At 35.9% G+C, this 23,623-nt stretch overlaps 1 protein-coding gene across 2 annotated transcripts in view; it reads right to left on the reverse strand.

The window, feature by feature from the left end:
- The window catches only part of DMD (dystrophin), a 2,107,999-nt gene that overhangs the window by 1,717,359 nt on the left and 367,017 nt on the right, over positions 1-23,623 (reverse strand). For both annotated transcript variants that reach the window (XM_063083086.1, XM_063083084.1), the window contains exons 6-7: positions 14,721-14,893; positions 8,978-9,096 (exon numbers count right to left, since the gene is read on the reverse strand). In XM_063083086.1, the coding sequence (XP_062939156.1) occupies positions 8,978-9,096; positions 14,721-14,893 (292 nt within the window). The remainder of the gene's footprint in view (positions 1-8,977; positions 9,097-14,720; positions 14,894-23,623) is intronic.

A 23,623-nucleotide genomic window follows, 5' to 3' on the forward strand; every position in this document is an offset into this window, starting at 1 on the left:
TACGAGTACAATTACCAACTTGATCCCCTCACAACTACAATGGTAGTGTAGGCTCCAAAATCCATTGTGTCCTGTCACTAAAGGTCACATATCTGACTGAAATTCAAAGTGTTTAACACAACTAACCCTAGACAAATAGCTTGTGATCAAAGCCAACATATTGTGGCATTACTGTCAGAGATCATGATGTTAACTAAGCCATTTGCTTATTTTAATCTGTTCTATTTTAAATTCATTTATGAGATCACAAACTTATACTCTGAAAACAATTATTTTACTTCCATTTTTAATTTTGTCTTTATTTTTCCTTTACTATCCCTTAGTTGTTATTAAAAATTCCTCTGGAATCAGAGGTCTTTAGCAGTTGTGCCAATGAAAGACATTTTTACTGGCTGAGAAAGGCATCATCAAACACCTGATAACAGGGTACAATGATATTAATTAGGATCACGGGTGAGAGAGGAAGAAAGAAAGGGAAAAATAATAAAAGAACAAAGAGATACCACCTCTGCACACAGCTCCTCTCAACTGGAAAACCTTTTGGTGAAATCAGTGTGTGAGTGAGAACACTGTTCTATCATCAACATGTCTGTGAAGTAATAAACAGGAGTAGGGACAGAGAGAAAAAGAGAGAGAACTGTGCAGACAGCAGATAAGGCAAGTCCCTTAATCCTGAAGAGAATGTTTTGGTGGCCAGTCTTACGTGACAGCTACTCTATTTCTATTTGATCTGGTGGATGAACCATTTCTCATTAACGACGGGAATTTTAGCAATAGCAATGCTCCAGTAACTGAAGATTTGAACAGCGGTCACTTCTTGAGGAAGAAAACTCTAGAGGTCTGAACAAAGTTTGGGACAACAGATTCTGGGTTTTAGCCTCTAAAATGGCACATTTCATGGAAACAATGGTTCTGTTGTCGTTGTTTTTAACTTAGCTGTATGATGTTTTCTCTTGGTAAGTTCTTAATAATTGCTGGTATCAGAGCCCCCCTCAGACCAATGAAATAATCATAAAATCAGCTCCAATCTCAATGTTTTCATAAAGCTCCCCCAGGTGATTTCATTGGACAGTCTTCTGAAGTAACATGGACTTTGAGAAGAAATAAACCTGGATATGATTCCAGCTCACTTATTTATTGGTCCTGTGATCTTGGTTTAAATAAAGCTCTCAAGCCTCAGTTGTTCTATCTGTAAAAATAAGGATAAACTGTCCTAAAATTACCGTGTATAAGAAATAGGATAAAATATGTGAATTACCTAGGACATGGCTGTCCTACTTATATTTTAGTTATATTTTACCAAAGGAAATTTTGTATATTTAAGTTTATATCACCAGTGATAAATTAGAAAAAATATTCTTATGAGAAAACTACTTCAATTTGAAGTAAGTCTCTTCAGCAATACTGAAATCTCAAAAGAATGATATTATGGAGCAATTGATAATAAAAAGTAAAAACACTGGGCTTCAACCACCATGTTAAATTTTAATAATATATAATATTCCCAGTCACTTAATAGCTATTATCAGTTCTCTCATCTGTCAAATGGATATCATATGACCCACTAACCCCAAAAGTTTGCCATAACAATAAACCTAGGAGAATAGTTTATTATTTATAAATATAATCTCAAGACAATTGCAAAGCTCTGGTCTCCTTCTAGAAGAATAAAATCCTACTGTTATGAGAATTAAATTACTCTGTTATAAAAATTGAATGACATCAACCAACACCCTAGTTCATTATTATTTTACCCAAATGTTAGTGTAAACCAATATATTTTCATCTTGCGTTTCATGTTCATGCATTTTTATAGAGAGAGATTAATTGAAAACCATATGCACTAACCTGATATCTACTTTCCAAGTACTCATTTTTGAGGTTTTAAGATAATTATTTGTAGGTTTTGTGTTATCTCTCATACTTGCTTATCAAACACAGTTAATTCCACTTTGAAGACAGTGAAATGAATAAAAATGTCCCAACTATGAGCATCACATGCTTTACTTTCAAACATTACCATTGACTTAATTAAAACCATAGAGAAACTTTTAACTATTTATGTCATTTTATTCTCATTTTTCTATCCTTAATTTAATATTCAAAAAGCTTTTCCTTAAATCAACAACCTTCTGTGATAATAAATATAGAGATCAGCTATGGAACACATTAATGATTCAAACTTACTGATATCTCACTTACTCTTTATAACAGTTTTACTAAAATCAATAACAAATATTTTTTCTAATATATTTTCCTTCACAGTTTACGAAGTCCTTGTGATGATATACCTGGAGACACAAACCACAAAATATCTACTATGTCATTGAGTATTGAAATCTAGTGACCGCGTTTCCAATTACTGAAATAATTTATACATGTCCTGTCATTCATTCAAAACTCATTGGGACTGTAAATGCCTAGGATGTTATTTTTCCCACACTTAAAAAAGTTGTAAAAAAAAAAAATATATACCAGTAAGGAAATTGAAAAGAGATTCCAATTATCTATGTAAAGATTGTATTCGAATGTTTCTGAACAAATTTGGTATAGAACCTCAACCACCATGCAATTCTTAAACCATGTGATTAGATTATAATTAATTATTTAAATTTCCCAATTCTGTAGGAAATTCTATTGCTTAACTATAGCATATTCATTTTCTTTTAACAAATCAATCATCTTCTAGGAGAGCTAAAAAATATAAATTGGCTGTTACCATGAAGTCAAAATCGTGACAAATCATAAAACAACATGAAAGATTAGTAGAAAATATGAAATTTTGGTATAAAGGGTAAAATCAGGCCATGCACACACAGATATTGTATGTAGCGTTTTGCAGGTCTCCTAGTTTTCTAAGTGGGGAATTTGAGACAGTTACATCCAATTATATCAGTCATCCAAACAACTGAAATAGATAAGAATTACAAGAACAGCTTCAATTTATTAGTGATTGGTTCAAATTGTCCTGAAAATATTCAGCTTTTCAATGATATTTGAACTGAGAATAATGTGGAAGACAGGACATCAAAAGGAGATAGTAAATTCTCTCTCTCTCTCTCTCTCTCTCTCTCTCTCATATGACTTTTTTGGCTTTACAGGCTACTGGGAAATACAATCGGCCCTGTGTATCCATGGGTTCTGCACCTGAAAATTCAACCAACCCCAGATCAAAAAACTCATAAAATCTAACATTACAATAATAAAATAATACAGATAAAAACAATACTGTGTAACAACTATTTATACAACATTTACATTGTACTAGATATTATCAGTTATCCACAGATGATTTAAAGTACACAGAGGATGTGTGTAGGTTATATGCAAAACCTATACCATTTTATATCAGGGACTTGAGCATTCACAGATTTTGGTATCTGTCGGGGTCCGGGAACCAACTCCCTATTGATACTGAGGGACGACTGTATGTGTGAACATATTCATCTCTTTTAATTTCTATTGTGACAAGAAGTTTAAAAGTTTTTCATCAGGAAACAGGAGATTGCTAAATTAATATCTTAATGTTACTATAATAATCTGTATTACAATATTAATATGATATTTGTATCCTCATGTTTATATAAATATAAATTTACATGAATATAAGTATAAAACAAATGTTTTATTTGTTTTCTATTATTGGTAACTATTTACCCATGTAGAAAGTTGATATTTATTTATCTTGCTACGTAATACTTTCATGTGCAAAGCACTCATTTTCCCTTAAAGATTTATTTTCTTTCTTTCTTTTTTTTTTTTTAAGAATTTATTCAAGTTGTGATTTTTATTTTTTTTATTTATTTATTTTGTCTTTTTCATGACCGGCACTCAGCCAGTGAGTGCACTGGCCAGTCCTATATGGGATCCGAACCCGCGGCGGGAGCGTCGCTGCGCTCCCAAGCGCTGCACTCTCCTGAGTGCAGCCACGGGGCCGGCCCTAAAGATTTATTTTCTATAGTAGCAATGATGGATCTAAGGATACCTCCAGATACTCTGGTATAGTCTTCTTTATCTCAACTGTATTAAAGTATATTAAAGTGGCAGTCAATACTCAAAGCTAGTTATGTGATATGTCTGGTGATGGATAAAAGAAGTGTAAAAAAATAAGTTAAGGACAAAACCTAAAAATAGTCAAGGTATTCTAATAAGTACCTTTGCTGCAATGATATACCGTCTAGGAATTTAATCACATTTCTCTGGATTTCTACATGGACCACCAGTTTTTCTAAAGCCTCATTATATAACGATGCTAGTCTCTGCTCTAAGCAATGCTAATAAAAGTACACATTTAAATTATTTAACATAGTGTTTTCTAAATCCCTTTGCTAAGGTTGTGCGGGATATACATTAAGCAAATGAGATAGCAATGCTGAATCTACTAATGTACCTCTTTCCTTTGCTAATACAATAATACCATCTCTAATTTGTTCATTTCAACTGCAATCCACTGAAGTTCAAAATTAAAGAAATATTTTCATTATTATTACATTTAACACTATTAAAACATATAATTTGGTTTTAACGATCAAATCTTAATGTTTCTTTAAAAAACAAACCCTGGAAAAAGTTGTCTCCTGCTAATATAATAAAAACATTATTTTGCTATTACCAAAGCTGCATAAGCAGATGATGATACCTTTTATTTTCCATAGCAGAGTAACAACAGACTAAAACCTGTTCTTCCAAGAAACTCAGAATTTAGGTTTAGATAATAACAACTTTTAACATCTCTAATAACTCTCTGCCAGAGATAATTATATAAATCAATAATACAAAAAGTATTTTTGCATACAAAGCAATATATACTTTGTATAGGTTACTTTGTCATCAAGAAGGCAATGGCCTTTTTTATTCACACATGTACTACTGAAATATTTTTACAAATATAGAGAAAAAAGAACATTTTCCACTGCCAAGAGTTTGGCTCTAAAGAATCTGAGATATTGACAGTAATAATTTGTAGCTGAAATGCTCTACATAGAAGGAACATCAATATATTCCAACCTCATTATATTTTCTGAAAACAAAGGTATTCTACAATGGGTTTTATGGAAAAAATGTCAATCTAAACGATATGAAATGAGTGTCTGTGTTCATAAAAATCTTATTTAAGTTAATGTCAATGCTTCTGAGTTGGTATTTCACCCTTTCGATTTTAACTTATGTCAACTACTTATTAACATTTTTTGCCATTATGATATTAAAATGTGATTATTGGAACAAAGATGGAAGAAAATAAACATAGCCCTTGCTCAAACAACTGATATCAAACCCCAAAGAAGAGGTCTTAAAGACATCCTTCTCTTTTATAGCAAATGCTATATATTTTTCTTTGATTTTTTTTTTTTTTTTTTTTTTTAGATACTGAAAACCAGCATGCATGCAAAGTTAAGTCTGAAGCCATCTACTTCAGGAGAAAAAGTTTCCAATAGGCAGAGCTAATTCTCGGAAAAGAAGACTCTAAAAACAACTGAAGAGTGATGCAGGGGCTAGCCAAGCAGAAAATAGAATCTGTGTCACCATCCTCGTGAAGTCAGAATGAAGTGGATTAAAACCAAACTCTAATCGGTTTGTAAATGTCATTTTGAGGATACAAAACTTCTCCCAAGTCCTAGTGTTTTTTCTTTGTTAGTTAAATTTGACTGCCATCATTCATTTGAAAGTTGCCCTGGTAAATAAGTAAGGGCATTTCCATATCATATTGCATATCACAAATGGAAATGGCTTTCTGCAGTAAAATGCAAAAGTCATCTAGAATAGGCATGTTTTATCCCTGATTTTTTTGATTCCTTTAAAGAAAACATCTTCACTTTGTTATTCACAAGGAAATGCTGACAAAGCACTCTCTTAATAGAGTTTTTTTGTTGTTGTTGTTGCTTTTCTTTTTGCTTTTTTGTGGATTGAGAAACAAACCAATTTGTTTGAAACTCGGGGAAGCAAACAATGTATATGAAACCCACAATGCATGTACAATATATATAAAGAAATCATGATAGGAAGTGAATTTTCTGATCACAATAGCATATATTTTGAAGGTCTTTTATATCTGTGAGCATAAAGATGCATAAATTATTAAATAATTTTGCCTTAGATGTACTTATTTTTGCATATGTTAACATTTAAACACACTAGACATAGCTCCTGAAATTGCTTATGCTAATGCCTACTGCTACTAATTTTAAAAGGCAATTCCACTTAAAACCAAACCTCAGGCCTCAAAACACCAGTTAAAGCCAAACAAAGCATAACAAAGTCTACATAGGCAAGACATAAAAACCTCCAACATTTGACATTTTAAACAATAAATCAACCCAATCAACAAAGCATACGTTTAAAATTCTAAAAACATTATTTGGCAAATGTTGCTTTAGTCCCTCAATAATAAAAATCTTCCCAAACATAAAACAAAATGTTTCATTAACCTCCTAGGGGACATAAAAGATAGGAAATAAAAATTGCTTTAGAGAATAGCTGATATAGTCACGCATAAGCTATATAACCAATATTTGGTTAAATAAAAAATGCGAACCTCTCAAAGGCAATTACTATATGGGGCATGAAAAAAGTCCATGAATCTCCTTTGTTAGATCCATTGAAGAGAGTTTCTAAGTCTGAGATTTCAAGAGATGGCATTCTGTCTTTTGTGACTAGCAAATTAGTAAATAAAAATCCTTATGATTTAGTTAATATTTGTTTTTTATATTAATCATCATTGATATATTTTGAAAAATACTGAGCAATAATTTTAAATGCATATTTTGGTATTTCCCTAATACACTGACATGAACTGGCAGATACCTAAAAATATAACATAATCTTTATGCTGAATCCTCATCTATTGACAGTCATGAGTAACTTTCATAAACCTTTTTTAGGAGACAGGATGCTCTTTGAATTGGGAGTCCACACAGAAAGGATTTTCAGATCTAAGACTTTACTGGCAAAATGAGACCATAACCTGTGGTTGAATCTCTATTAATCAACCCATATTTCATATTATTTTTGCTTAATTTTGAAAGCTTCAAGTTTGAGATATTATATTGGTGTTTCTGTAGGCTATGTGATGTATATTTTGACATATGCTTTCCGTGTAGGAGAGCATAGAGAGTTAGATATATCAGGCTCTTTTATACTACAAAATATATTTCTCATGTAACTACCTTTCTCTGATTAAAAGCTCATCAATGTAATTTTTGATCATGATGTGAATACCCATACTATTCCATTGATCCAAAGGAGCATTTAGAAATCAAAAGATATATTGTGGCTTAAGAAAAAGATCTATTTTGAATCTAGTCTTACTATTTTATGGAACGATAGAGCATACACAAGAATAACTACAGCCTGTATCTCAGATAATAGGAACTGACCACCATATGTGGATTTAATGACAAACAAAAACATACTAGCAGGCTTATCCTTCAAATCTGTACACTGTAGCTCTTATCCTTGGGGCCTGAAGTCCATATTTTCATTATGTCTGTACTCTCTACCTCACTGCAGTAAGATAAAAAAATATGTAAATAAGTACTAGGTGTCAATAGTGAGGTGACCCTCCCCTATGATGCAAAATAAGGACATGCAATTAATACAATTTCTCCCTTAGAGCTAAAAACTGGGGCAGGAGGGATCATTTACATAAGCAGCAAAAAGGGGTTACAGGAGCCAGTGCTTAGCCATGCATTAATCCAAAGCAGAGGAAACATTCTTAATGAACTTAATCTGATTTCAACCTCACAAACTCACATTTCTGTTGCTATAATTTGCCTTCCCAAGTACATTTGCTTACCAAGAGCATATTGGTCAATTAGCTATGAGCATTCTGGTTCTTGTGATAAATATCTCATTTAAAATTACTGAATTTCCATTCTGATTTATATATCATTTTGTTAGCTTGTTTAAATTTACTCCCCCCTTCTCCCAGTATGGATCTGCTAGATGAGCTGAGGCAATCAGGTTTCTGCAACACTGAGGACTAGATTCCAGTTGAAAATGAATTCACCAGCAAAAGGCCACCTTCTGAGTCATTTCTGAGCTTTGCCTGATGGGACCTACTGTCACTACTACTCAAGGTTCTCCTGTTTTGGAATTGATTCAATATTCCAAAGACCATTGAATTATCACCTTCTACCCAAATATAAGCTTCCATTGTATTGCAGATATCAATCCCACTGACTCTGTCTCTCCATCTTCTTGTTTTAGGGTGAGGAAAGGTCTCAAAAAAGTGAGAACAGAGTCTGCAATTTCAAAGAAGTTGGCACACCAAAAAAATGCCTCATAGGCTAGAAGAAGAGCAGAGATCAGAATGTCATTATCCCTTTAATTCACGTATCTGAAAGGTTAGTATCCCACATTCGTAAGATAGCACCAGAGACAAGAATGAAAGTAATTTAAGGGTAATATAACAAAAATATATATACAGTGCTGCCTGTCAACTAAAGAAGTAAAAAATGAATAACAATCTAATAGAATAGCTCCCCAGAGTCACAAATTATAGCAAAAGCATTGCCAGGAATAGATTTCCTGATTTAAATAGTAAACCATGTTGCCTTTTATAGAGTACATGAATGAAACTGGCAAGGGTAGCTAATTAATTATAGCTGATTAGTCTACCAAATCTCTTGGTAGACTAAGCAAAACATTAACACTTTTTATAATTATTTGGAGTCAATGTACTTCAAATGCAGTAATGCTCTATCTATAAGGCATATACATTTTAAAGGCTTCATTTTTTTCCCCAAAGTTTTATATTTCCATTTTAGATATTAGTACTTTGAGAACTAAAATCAAATAGGACAATTAATAATATATTGCAAGAAGACACAGTATTTTAAAAATTTTGGGAATATAGAAAAACATAAGATACATAGTTTTCTATTTTGTGCGTAGTATGTAAAAATGTCAGGTCTGAGACAAAAAAAAAAAAAGCACTTAAACTGTACTAAAAATGGTGGTAGTCTAGAAATGCACCCACCTTCAGGATCAAGTAGTTTCTCTATGCCTAATTGATATTTGGCGATGTTGAATGCATGCTCCAGTCGTTCTGTGGCTGACTGCTGGCAAATCACACTATTCCAATCAAACAAGTCTGGCCTGAAACACATACATACACACACAAAGAAAAATATTAATCAATTTCGAATGTTCCATGGAATTTTGATTGAAAATCCATTCCTGTAATCCTTAAGAGTTGAGTGTTTTTCATTAGCCCTCAATAAAATTTCTAATTTAAAATTTCTAAACATCCTGACATTGTATAACTTAAATATATATAACTTTTACTTGTCAATTATACCTCAATAAAGCTGGGGGTAAAAAAAGAGAATCCTGAAGAAAAGAGAGAAGAATTTATTCTAGCTTATCTAAGTAACAAAAATGTGTTAATCTCATCCATTCTGATGGCTTTGAATACCAAGCATTTATTGGCAACTCTCAATTATGTAAGCCTACCATAGACCTCTTCCCTGAACCCTAGACTAGATTCATCTGCCTACTCGGCATCTCCAGTTAGTCATCACAAGATTCCTGTGTCTAAAACAGAGCTACTGATATTCATCCTCACCACAATCCCCAAAACCCACCTACTTGTCTTGCAGGTCTCCATTCCTCAAAAATCAACAACAAATTCAAACTTGCAGTTGCCCAGAGAAAAACCCTTAGTCATCCGTGATGACTCTTTCTCTCTCACACAACAATGAGCTGAAAATATATTTAGAATTTGACCACTTCTCACTATCCTCACTGCCATCACCCTAGTCCAAAATACCATTTTATCTTGCATGGATTATTGCAATAGCCTCCTTACTGCTCCCCCTTCTCACACCCTTGCCCATGTTAATCTATTCTCAGCAGGGCAGCCAGAGTGATCTCTTAAAATATGTGTCATCATATCCTTCTTCTTAAATCAGTGCTATAAGGGGAGTAAAAATCATACATTCAACTGTGATCTACAAGGCCCAACACAGTCTGGCTCCCCATTGACTCTGATTTTATTTCTTGCGTCTCTTCTCGTATTCCACAAACAGCCTAGACAGTTTTCTACGTTTGAATTTGCTGTTTCCTCTGCTTGGAATTCTCTTCTCCCATATATGGACATGGCTCATTCCTCCACTTCCTTTGGATCTTTCCTCAAAAATTACATCATTAGTGAGTTCATCCCACGCCAATCCCTATCTAAAATTACATGTCCCAAATCAAATTTATACATACAAATTTTACTTCCCCTTAACACTTTGTATTATTCTCAATAGCTCTTAATACTATTTAACATATTTTATAATTGAATTAATCTTATCTTTCTATCTGTCTCTCCCTCTAGAATGTAGAATATAAAATTTTGCCAATTTTATTCACTGTTCGAAACTCAGTCTAATACATAGTAGGGGCACAATAAATATCTGTCAACTACATGAGAGAACAGATGAGCACATACTACATGTATATCATTTTCTTTGGTAATAGAGAAAACACAAAAGAGTACAAGATGCAGTTCTCATCCTATAAGGATTCTAAATCTAATAAGGAAGAAAAATACATATATTATAATAAGTTGATCAAGATCTAAATGTGAAAAAATATGGCAAATAAAATATAAGGTTTTCTGAAATCTGAAGAAAGTTTTTTGAGGCTTAAGGGAATCTTAAATAGTGGCTTGGGTTTGGATTAAGAAAAACATTTGTGAATAGAATTCTAAGTTTTGTGAATATTAGAGAATCAAAGTTCTTAGGGAAGGAAAAAGCAGAACATGTCAGGTAATGAAGACCTTATAGGCCTGCCTCCAAGCGATGGGAGATATGGTTAGGAGAGGGGATTTGGATGAGTTTCATAAGGCCTTGGCTGTTAAGGAATTAAAATGCATCCCAACAACATTGAAAATCATCAGCAAAGTGCTTCTTCACCTTCTCTGGATCACAGACACCTTTGAGAATCTGATGAGATTTATGAAACTCCTACCCACATATATACCTATCCACATGTGTAAAAATAGAATTTGCATACAATTTCAGGACATTTAGGTCTGTCAATAGACTCCTGCTTAAGAACTCAAGCAAGGGAAGTTACAAGGGTAGGTTTCTAAGACCATAATTCAAAATAAAAATACAAATGTATATCTCATTTGTTTCTCATTTCCTTTTTTAAATTGCTCCTACCCTGATTAATGCACCAGAATTTTGTACACTTACTAGGAAAATCTAAACTATACTCCAAATTACCCCAAAGAACTAACATACAATCTTTTGGATCCTAAAATATTTATAAATGGGAAATGACTCTAGTGGTGGAAAGAACAAAAGAAATAAAAATTAAATTATACACTATATGTGAAAGTTTTAATTTCACCATGCAACCTCTGTCTTGTCTTCATTTCTTTGTCTCTAGACAATGAGAATAGAAAAAATATATATATAAGTGGGAGCATATGGGAAACTAGCTTTCTCACCTACAGTACAGTAAACAAAGTTAAATGAGTATGATGGAAAAAAAATAGAACTTCTGCATTCTAACCTTGTTTCTTCCTCTCCTTCCCCTTCTCCTTTGCTACTAACTAACCACCTAAGTGTGAGGTAATCTTTCCTAAGTCATGTAATTTTTTTAGCTTCAGCATCCTCATTTAAGAAAGGACTGTACTGAATGGCCTTTGAGGTCACTTGTGTCATTAAAAATAAATTTGTTTTAAGTAATTACAATTACTTAACATTTTAAATATCTATGGTTTTCAAATGCATAAAAATTGTAACACTAAACAACTGTAGAGAAAAGACACAAAGCTTTGTATGCTACCCTAGACCATAATTTATAAATAAAAACATGCAACCAAGGATCACCAGGCTTTTAAGGAAATCAACATCATGACTAAGACAGCATTAAATTCAAATCCTGGCTCTACCACATATTAGTCAAATGTTCTTAGGTAGATCACATAACCTCTCTGTGCCTCATTTTCCCAATCTGTAAAATGGGGATAATGATAATATCTATGTCATGTGAAATAGATGGGCTATTTTACTTAGAACAGTGTCTACAAAATAATAATTGTTTAAAAACATTAGCTTCTATTACTTTGTTCTAAAGTTAATTATACTCACATTTATATAAGAAAAGTAATGTATTATCAATTTCCAGAATCAATCCAAGAACACTTACCCTTTTAGAACAGATATAAATGTTGGAAATGTTAGTGCAAGAATAATGATATAACAAAATGGGAGGTGGAGAAGAGGAGAAAGTAAAAATAAGTGTGGTTATTTCCTTATCCTTCATATCAGATAACAGTTTCTTCCTAAATTTGATGAGAATAAGACAAAACAGGTACACTCATATTATTTAAAGTAATAAAGGTAAAGTTATAAGAGTAAAATTACTATAATGTAAGTAATAAGATTAGAAAATAGATGGGATGAGAGGTAACATCTGTGGGCTTCATATGAAGGAGTAAATACTTATAGTATCAGAAATCAATTTATTGAGAAATAAAAACATGTAATACATATTACGATAACCGTCAGGAAAAAAGTAGAAGTAGCAGACAGTAACTGTATTTAAGAACTGGAATGTGATGGGATAAGTTTGGAGTCATAAAGACATATATATTATTTTTGTTTTTGTTTTTGTTTTTTGCCCCTGGCTCTGATGTCTGATATTTTTAAACTATCTTCTGTGTTAATAAATTAAAATAAGGGGCCGAGCCCATGGCGCACTCGGGAGAGTGCAGCGCTGGGAACGCTGCGGTGCTGGGAGCGTCGAGGCCGCGGGTTCGGATCCTATATAGGAATGACCGGTGCACTCACTGGCTGAGTGCCGGTCACACACACAAAAAAAAAAGACAAAAAAAAAAAAAAAGAAAAAGAAAAAAACTTAAAAAAAAATAAATTAATAAATAAATTAATTAATTAAAATAAGGAATTAGAAAGAGAATTTAGTTTCAACTTTATAGTTATTGTAATTCTATCTACATATTTTGATCATATTGCTAATCAATCATTATTGGGTTTTCCCACAAAAGTAGAATCTGGCTTTCAAGTGCATTATAATGGGCTTTGTGTTTTAACACGAAACTTTTAATTTCCAAGGCCCTTTGTCAATTCCTATGCTCTATATTAAGCACATTACTTTGTTCTATACAGGTTAGTCATTCAATTACTGAAATCAGGACTTGGAACAGAAAGTCCAAGCATATTTTTTTTAGATAAACAATATGAACATCTGTCAAAGACAAAAAGAAGGTGGGGGGATGATTCACGGAAGAGCACTAAACGACCGTGAGCAACCTCTTTGAAAGTAACCATGTAATGTGTAATGTATAGTTCGATACAACAGGGAGAATATATGAGTGTAAATGAAGACATTTGGAGAGAGAAAGAGTGGGTCAGGGACAGACATTGGAGGGCAATCTGGATATGTTGACTGTATTACCTCCAAATATATTCTGAAATCACAGAATAGAATATTAACAAATGTAGTGTATGCACATGCTTGCAGAATTGAAGTCTTCCACATGAAGAAAAAATGTTAAAGAGGCAACAAGGACCATAATAACCTGATCCTCTATATGTTTGTTCATCTGCAAATGTGTACTTGAACAGAAAGATCAATACAATCCGGCCCATACTGTGAAGCATGTGGCTGCATAAATGAGCACTGACTTCTGATGCAGAATGAACATCTCTCCCTTCTCATCTGACTGTATTGAAGCTGTGGAAAATTTTTCTCATGTCATACTTATGAAAAACAATGTGTTAACATTGCTTAACATGCCAATTGGGTGCTAGTCTGCCTAAATTCAGGTTGCTGAGTCATTCACCTGGAAACCCAGTCTGGATGGGGTTAATTAAACCCAGCTGGAGCAAGACGCCTGACAAACACACTTACTTACGTAGAGCGTTTGCTCTTGGACTGAGCTTTGCCATGAAAAAAATTTATATTCTGAGCTTTTCTAGAAGCAAGATTGGTATAGGAAAATGGTAGCAAAGAAGCAAAAATTAAAGCAAGAAAAGATAATCTACACTGTATGGAATACAGTGAAGGGCATTTTGTTCACTATATTCCTGTGAGTTCTTTTTATGAAGATCCACAGAAGTATTTCTTGTTAAAAAGCAATTACTTTGCTTTTCCCGAGCAATTGTTTCTTTGGATATTCTGAGCAGCAAGTCATAGAATTAATTGTGTTCTGCTCTTTGCCATTGTTGAATAGATGCTCATAGCCTCATATAAACCGGAACCAGAAGAAAATATACAGGGCCTTATGGTATATGCTATCTAGGTCTTTATCTGATAAGGCAAATGTTTCTTTCGCCACATTATCTACCTGATGATGGTTAGTTTTACTACAGCCATTAACCTGAGATTTGGTACCATTTTTAGCTCTATAGGCTCACATGAACACATTATTTGTACAAAAATACCAACCCCATTCTCAGCAAAGTTAGAATACAGCCTGGATTTTCTGGGAGTCCCAATTTCAAATATGTTGACCCTCTCCCCCTACAATAACCAATTTGATGCTTCAGGAACATTAGTATTTCAACAACTAAATACGTTACATAAAAAGTTGGAAAATATTATTAATCAGTTCATCTTAATAGACAGATCAATACGGTTAACATACATAACATGTTGTGCAGTATGAAATGATCTGGAATCACATTAAAGAAAAAGATATCATCAGTGTCTAAATCAATACCTACAAAAATCATTTAACATCTCAGTAGTCTCCTTACCTATGACTATGGATGAGAGCATTCAAAGCCAGGCCATCAGACCAGCTGGTGGTGAAGTTGATGACATTAACCTGTGGATAATTACGAGTTGATTGTCGGACCCAGCTCAGGAGAATCTTTTCACTGTTGGTTTGTTGCAATCCAGCCATGATATTTTTCATTACATTTTTGACCTACATGTGAAAAAAAAAATTTCATAAGATAACTGTGTTCACTGAACAAGAACTGTGCAAACTTAAATATGAATGCCCTCGATCTTCAGTGATAAATAATAGAAACTTTCAGGCCAATTAGTAATGAGAAGCAATAGATTCTCCCACAACTGAGTCCATTCTAATTGATTAGGTGTCTATTCTGGTTGATTGGTGCCTGTGCCATACCAATTATTGAATATGTTTATTATTATCCCTGTATTCTGTTACACTAAGCTATAAATTTACTGTTTTTAAAATTGCTGTTCTTCTAGCTTTCACTGGATAGGCTAGAGAACGTATAAAACATTAGAGTTTTTGATTTTTCCAATCCAAGAGCATGGGATATCTTTCCATCTTCTTGTATCCTCTCTAATTTCTCTCAGCAGTGGTTTGTAGTTCTCATTATAGAGATTTTTCACATCCTTGGTTAACTCAATTCCTAAGTATTTTATTTTTTTGGTGGCTATTGTAAATGGACAGGCTTTCTTGATTTCTCGTTCTGCATGTTCACTATTGGAGAAAAGAAATGCTACTGACTTTTGTGTGTTGATTTTGTATCCTGCTACTGTGCTGAAATCATTTATCAATTCCAGCAGTTTTTTTGTAGAGGTTTTAGGCTGTTCGATATATAGGATCAAGTCATCTGCAAACAGGGACAGTTTGACTTCATCTTTTCCAATCTCGATGCCTTTTATTTCCTTCTCTTCTCTGATTGCTCTGGCTAGTACTTCCAACACTATGTTGAATAGGAGTGGTGAGAGTGGGCATCCTTGTCTAGTTCCTGTTCTTAAAGGAAAAGCTTTCAGCTTTTCCCCATTCAGGATGATATTGGCAGTGGGTTTGGCATATATGGCTTTAATTATGTTGAGATACTTTCCCTCTATACCTAACTTATAGAGGGTCTTTTTCATGAATGAGTGCTGAACTTTATCAAATGCTTTTTCAGCATCTATAGAGATGATCATATGGTCCTTGTGTTTGAGTTTATTAATATGGTGTATCACATTTATTGATTTGCATATGTTGAACCAACCTTGCATCCCTGGGATGAATCCCACTGGATCATGGTGAATAATTTTACATATCTGTTGCTGTATTCTGTTTGCACTACCCAAAGTGATATACAAATTCAATGCAATCCTCATCAAAATTCCAAAGACATTTTTCTCAGAAATTGAAAGAACTATCCAGATATTTATATGGAATAATAAAAGACCACGCATAGCCATAGCAATTCTGAGCAAAAAAAATAAAGCTGGAGGCATAACACTACCTGACTTTAAGCTATACTACAAAGCTATAATAACCAAAACGGTATGGTACTGTCATAAAAACAGACACACTGATCAATGGAATAGAATAGAGAATCCAGAAATCAACCCACACACTTACTGCCATCTGATCTTTGACAAAGGCAACAAGCCTATTCACTGGGGAAGGGACTGCCTCTTCAGCAAATGGTGCTGGGATAACTGGATATCTATATGCAGGAGAATGAAACTAGACCCATACCTCCCACCATATACTAAAATCAACTCAAAATGGATTAAGGATTTAAATATACACCCTGAAACAATAAAACTTCTTAAAGAAAACATAGGAGAAACACTTCAGGAAATAGGACTGGGCACAGACTTCATGAATACGACCCTAAAAGCACAGGCAACCAAAGGAAAAATTAAAAAATGGGATTATATCAAACTAAAAAGCTTCTGCACAGCAAAAGAAACAATTAAAAGGGTTAAAAGACAACCAACAGAGTGGGAGAAAATATTTGCAAAATATACATCTGACAAAGGATTAATATCCAGAATATACAAGGAACTCAAACAACTTTACAAGAAAAAAACAAGCAACCCAATTAAAAAATGGGCAAAACAGCTAAGTAGGCATTTCTCAAAGGAAGATATACAAATGGCCAACAGACACATGAAAAAATGCTCAACATCACTCAGCATCCGGGAAATGCAAATCAAAACCACACTGAGATACCATCTCACCCCAGTTAGGATGGCTAAAATCCAAAAGACTCTGAACGATAAATGCTGGCGAGGTTGCAGAGAAAAAGGAACTCTCATACATTGTTGGTGGGACTGCAAAATGGTGCAGCCTCTATGGAAAATGGTATGGAGGTTCCTCAAACAATTGCAGATAGATCTACCATACGACCCAGCTATCCCACTGTTGGGAATATACCCAGAGGAATGGAAATCATCAAGTCGAAGGTATACCTGTTCCCCAATGTTCATCGCAGCACTCTTTACAATAGCCAAGAGTTGGAACCAGTCCAAATGCCCATCATCAGATGAGTGGATACGGAAAATGTGGTACATCTACACAATGGAATACTACTCAGCTATAAAAACGAATGAAATACTGCCATTTGCAACAACATGGATGGACCTTGAGAGAATTATATTAAGTGAAATGAGTCAGGCACAGAAAGAGAAATACCACATGTTCTCACTTATTCATGGGAGCTGAAAATTAATATATAAATTCTCACACACACACACACACACACACAAAAAAACCGGGGGGGGGAGAAGATATAACAACCACCATTACTTGAAGTTTATATGACAAGCAAACAGAAAGGACATTGTTGGGGGGAGGGAGGAAAGGGAGGAGGGAGGGAGGTTTTGGTAAGGGGCAACAATAATCAACCACAATGTACATTGACAAAATAAAATAAAAATAAATAAAAAAATAAAAAAATAAAGCCCTCAGAACCAAAAAAAAAAAAATTAGACTTTTTGTAAACCAAGGACTTAAGACATATCAGTGATTTTTGGAGAGGAAAAACAGCACAGTAGATAAGAGAATTTTTTTTTTTTTTTTTTTTTAAATCTAGACTCGGATAATATATTCATCTGGGAGGTTTCAGGATGGCGGTGGCTGCGGCGGCTGGCGTGGAGTAGCTGAGGTGGAAAAGGCAGCCACTGGGCCTCAGGCAGCCGGGAAACTTGTGGACCTTCCTTTCGCCATCTCTTAAGGGAGGACTGCAGCTGCTGGCCGGTCGTGGGGGATGACCGCCACTTTGCCCCCGGCAGGAGAGGCTGCCTCATTTAGAGGCAACAGCTTTGAAGTGTGGAGCAGGAAAACAATTGTTTCTTAGCTGCAAAAGCGAGTCTCGAAACAGGGAACACGGCGCCAGGGCTGCTGTGGATGCAGCCAGGATCCCGGAGGCCGGGGCCGTGCTGAAGGCAGCCAGCTGCTCTATACAGGATTCCAGGTTTCAGGCCGGCATTAAAGAAGATTCCTGGGAGCGCTCGAGCCGCGCCGCGACTGAACAGCCCGAGGCGGCAGCGGCCGTGAACACGGAAGGCGACAAACCAGAGACAGAGAGCGAGCACCCGACCTGGCACAACCCTGTGAGTGACCCTTGGCCCAGTTCTGTTCGGGGGGCGGATGCCCACCCGGCTCCCGCCTGCACCACCAGGCCACTCACCGCCCCGGTGCTGCCTCCATTTTCCCAGGTGCGGGCAGCTCCGCCCAGCTCGGCCATCACAGAGCCCTCCCACTTGCTTGGCCTGGCGCGGGGCTTTCTGGAGCCTGCGGGCCGGCCTCCTCTCCCACTCCCTCCGCGGTTCTCTGGCGGGGCTGGTGGCGTGGGGCGTCCCCAGCCAGGGTTGGGAGGGCAAGGAAGTATGGGCGGGCCGACTGTCACTCCACCACACCCTGGACTCCGGCCCCCGGTAAACTTCCTGTTACTGGGAGGCAGATACCATCTCTGCGGCCACCAGTTTGGAAAAAAGCCTAACGAATTTCTGGTTGGGAATAGTGTGGTAGGAGAGTTCCCAGGTCCGCTTGAACCTGCCGGAGAGCAGGCTGCAGGTGGGCGCTAGACTCGGTTTATACCGGGGGGATACAAAGGTGAACAAGACCCGAGAAAGATCTACACAGTGCTACAAAGGCACCCAGAGAGACCAGTCGTCTGTGCCTAGCAGAAACCTGGTAGACTTCCTGGGCGAGGCGGTGCCGAGCAGGGTCTTGAAGGCCCAGCTGATAGACAAGGGGTGCAGAAGACACGCCCCAGCCCAGCACAGTGCGCACAGAGGGCGGAGACATGAAGCCAGGGAGGCGGAGACTCGACAGAAACCACACACCGGTGGGGTCGCCACTGCACGATCTAACAGCCTGGGCCAGAGCACACGGAACGGGGAGAAGTCCTGCACAGGAAGTGAAAGCTCAACAGAGATCACACACCCTGTGGTACGTGATCCACCAGCCCAGCAGAGTCCAAGCTGACCAGAAAGGTGGATCCCCGGAGAAGCCCAAGACCCGAGGCAACCCCACACACAAGGCACTAGAGGCCAACTGAGCAGTCACGGAGGGAGCCATACCAAATTGGCAACCACAGCAACATCCTAGTTAGTCATTAGTCTCAAACCGGTGGACTGTGAAACCCCCTGCCACAATGAATAAACACCAAAAAAAAGATACCAGAAATAAAAAAAAATCAAGAAAGTACACCACCAAAAGTTAATAAATCTCAAACTCTAGATCCTATAGAACAAGAAGCCCTTGAAATAACTGACAAGGAATTTCGAGTGATAATTCTAAGGAAACTGAATGAGATACAAGAAAACTCAGCTAGACATCATGATGAAATGAGGAAAAGTATACAGGATCTGAAAGAGGAAATGTACAAGGAAATCAATGTCCTGAAAAAAAATGTAGCAGAACTTGCTGAACTGAAGAAGTTATTCAACGAAATAAAAAACACAATGGAGAGTTTAACCAGCAGGCTTGTCGAAGTTGAGGAGAGAACCTCTGAACTTGAAGATGGGCTGTTTGAAATAACACAAGCAGACAAAAAGAAAGAAAAAAGAATCAAGGACATGGAAGAAAATCTGAGAGAGATATCAGACAACCTCAAGCGCTCAAATATCCGAGTCATGGGTATTCCAGAAGGGGAGGAAAATGGAGATTCCATTGAAAACATATTCAACAAAATAGTGGCAGAAAACTTCCCAGGTATAGGAAAAATCACAGATCTTCAGATCCAGGAAGCTCAACGATCTCCAAACGTATTCAACCCAAAAAGGCCTTCTCCAAGACATGTCATAGTCAAATTGGCAAAACTCAGAGACAAAGAGAGAATCTTAAAAGCTGCAAGAGAGAAGCGTCAAATCACCTATAAGGGAGCCCCAATCAGGTTAACATCAGACTTTTCATCACAAACCCTAAAAGCTAGAAAGGAATGGGATGATATTTTCAAAATACTAAAAGACAAAGATTGCCAGCCAAGAATACTCTACCCTGCAAGGCTATCCTTCCGAAATGAGGGGCAAATAGTATATTTCTCAGATAAACAAAAACTGCGGGAGTTCACTACCACACGACCACCCTTACAAGAAATCCTCAAGGGAGTACTGGGTTTGGTTCCTGAAAAATAACTACCACTGCCATAAAAACCCAAGAAAAATCTAAACCCGCTAGTATAATAAAAATGGCATTCATGAAGAGAAAACAAGCTAACAAAAACACTATCTACAACCTAAGAAACCACCAAACAAAGAAACCAAACAGTAAATCAGAAAGCAAGGAACAAAAGACACCTAAGACAACCAAACAACCAATAAAATGCTAGGAATAAATCAACACCTTTCAATAACAACTCTTAATGTAAAAGGCTTAAATTCCCCAATTAAAAGACACAGACTGGCTGACTGGATCAAAAAGCAGGACCCAACTATATGCTGCCTACAAGAGACCCACCTCGCCCATAAAGATTCACACAGACTAAGAGTAAAAGGATGGAAAAAGATTTACCATGCAAACAGAAAAGAAAAACGAGCTGGAGTAGCTATTCTTATATCTGACAAAATAGACTTTAAACTAAAAACCATAAAAAGAGACAATGAGGGACACTACTTAATGATAAAAGGACTGATCCATCAAGAAGACATAACAATCATAAATATGTACGCACCCAATGTTGGAGCAGCCAGATTTATAAAACAAATGCTATTAGACCTAAAGAAGGAAATAGACACTAATACCATAATAGCAGGGGACCTGAACACCCCACTGTCAATATTAGACAGATCATCTAGGCAAAGAATCAGTAGAGAAACACAAGATCTAAACAAGACGCTAGACAAATTGGAATTGGCAAATATCTACAGAACATTCCACCCAACAACCTCAGAATATTCATTCTTCTCATCAGCACATGGATCATTCTCCAGGATACATCACATATTAGGTCACAAATCAAGTCTCAATAAATTCAAAAAAATTGGAATTATCCCATGTATCTTCTCAGACCACAATGGATTAAAACTAGAAATTAATTACAAACGAAACTCTGGAAACTATACAAACACATGGAAATTAAACAGCATTCTACTTAATGACATATGGGTCCAAGAAGAAATCAAGCAGGAAATCAAAAAATTTATTGAAACTAATGAAAACAATGATACATCATACCAAAACCTGTGGGATACTGCAAAAGCAGTATTGAGGGGAAAATTTATTGCATTAAATGCTCACTTCAGAAGAATAGAAAGATGGCAAGTGAACAACCTAACACTTCACCTTAAAGAACTAGAAAAACAAGAACAATCCAAACCTAAAGTTAGCAGACGGAAAGAAATCATTAAGATCAGAGCAGAACTGAATGAAATTGAACACCAAAAAACAATTCAAAAGATCAACGAATCAAAAAGTTGGTTTTTTGAAAAGATAAATAAAATTGACAAACCATTAGCATGGCTAACAAAAAAAAGAAGAGAGAAGACTCAAATAACAAAAATTAGAAATGAAAAAGGCGATATTACAACTGATTCATCTGAAATACAAGGAATCATTTGAGACTACTATAAACAACTATACGCCAACAAATTTGAAAATCTGGAGGAAATGGATAAATTTCTAGACACACACAAGCTCCCAAAACTGAACTGTGAAGACGTAGAAAATTTGAACAGACCAATAACAATAAAGGAGATTGAAGCTGTTATCAGAAGGCTCCCAACAAAGAAAAGCCCAGGACCAGATGGATTCACAGCAGAATTTTACCAAACATTCAAAGAGGAATTGACACCGATTCTTTACAAACTATTCCAAAAGATTGAAATGGACACAAATCTCCCAAACTCATTCTATGAAGCAAACATCATCCTGATACCAAAACCAGGTAAAGATATAACCAAAAAAGAAAACTACAGGCCGATATCCTTGATGAATATACATGCAAAAATCCTCACTAAAATACTAGCAAACAGAATACAGCAACACATACGAAAAATTATTCATCACGATCAAGTGGGATTCATCCCCGGGATGCAAGGTTGGTTCAACATATGCAAATCAATAAATGTGATACACCATATTAATAAACTCAAACACAAGGACCATATGATCATCTCTATAGATGCTGAAAAAGCATTTGATAAAGTTCAGCACTCATTCATGACAAAGACCCTCTATAAGTTAGGTATAGAGGGAAAGTATCTCAACATAATTAAAGCCGTATATGCCAAACCCACTGCCAATATCATCCTGAATGGGGAAAAGCTGAAAGCTTTTCCTTTAAGAACAGGAACTAGACAAGGATGCCCACTCTCACCACTCCTATTCAACATAGTGTTGGAAGTACTAGCCAGAGCAATCAGAGAAGAGAAGGAAATAAAGGGCATCCAGATTGGAAAAGATGAAGTCAAACTGTCCCTGTTTGCAGATGACATGATCCTATATATGGAACAGCCTAAAACCTCTACAAAAAAATTCTTGGAATTGATAAATGATTTCAGCAGAGTAGCAGGATACAAAATCAACACACAAAAGTCAGTAGCATTTCTTTTCTCCAATAGTGAACATGCAGAAGGAGAAATCAAGAAAGCCTGCCCATTTACAATAGCCACCAAAAAAATAAAATACTTAGGAATTGAGTTAACCAAGGACGTAAAAAATCTCTATAATGAGAACTACAAACCACTGCTGAGAGAAATTAGAGAGGATACAAGAAGATGGAAAGATATGTCATGCTCTTGGATTGGAAGAATCAATATAGTGGAAATGTCCATACTACCCAAAGTGATATACAAATTCAATGCAATCCCCATCAAAATTCCAGACATTTTTCTCAGAAATGGACAAAACTATTCAGACATTTATATGGAACAATAAAAGACCACACATAGCCAAAGCAATGCTGAGCAAAAAAAATAAAGCTGGAGGCATAACACTACCTGACTTTAAGCTATACTACAAAGCTATAATAACAAAAACAGTATGGTACTGGCATAAAAACAGACACACTAACCAATGGAATAGAATAGAGAATCCAGAAATCAACCCACACACTTACTGCCAGCTGATCTTTGACAAGGGCACCAAGCCTATTCACTGGGGAAGGGACTGCCTCTTCAGCAAATGGTGCTGGGATAACTGGATATCCATATGCAGGAGAAGGAAACTAGATCCATACCTCTCACCGTATACTAAAATCAACTCAAAAAGGATTAAGGATTTAAATATACACCCTGAAACAATAAAACTTCTTAAAGAAAACATAGGAGAAACACTTCAGGAAATAGGACTGGGCACAGACTTCATGAATACGACCCCAAAAGCACAGGCAACCAAAGGAAAAATAAACAAATGGGATTATATCAAACTAAAAAGCTTCTGCACAGCAAAAGAAACAATTAAAAGGGTTAAAAGACAACCAACAGAGTGGGAGAAAATATTTGC

This window comes from Cynocephalus volans, chromosome X, assembly GCF_027409185.1.
Source record: "Cynocephalus volans isolate mCynVol1 chromosome X, mCynVol1.pri, whole genome shotgun sequence".
NCBI lineage: Eukaryota > Metazoa > Chordata > Mammalia > Dermoptera > Cynocephalidae > Cynocephalus > Cynocephalus volans.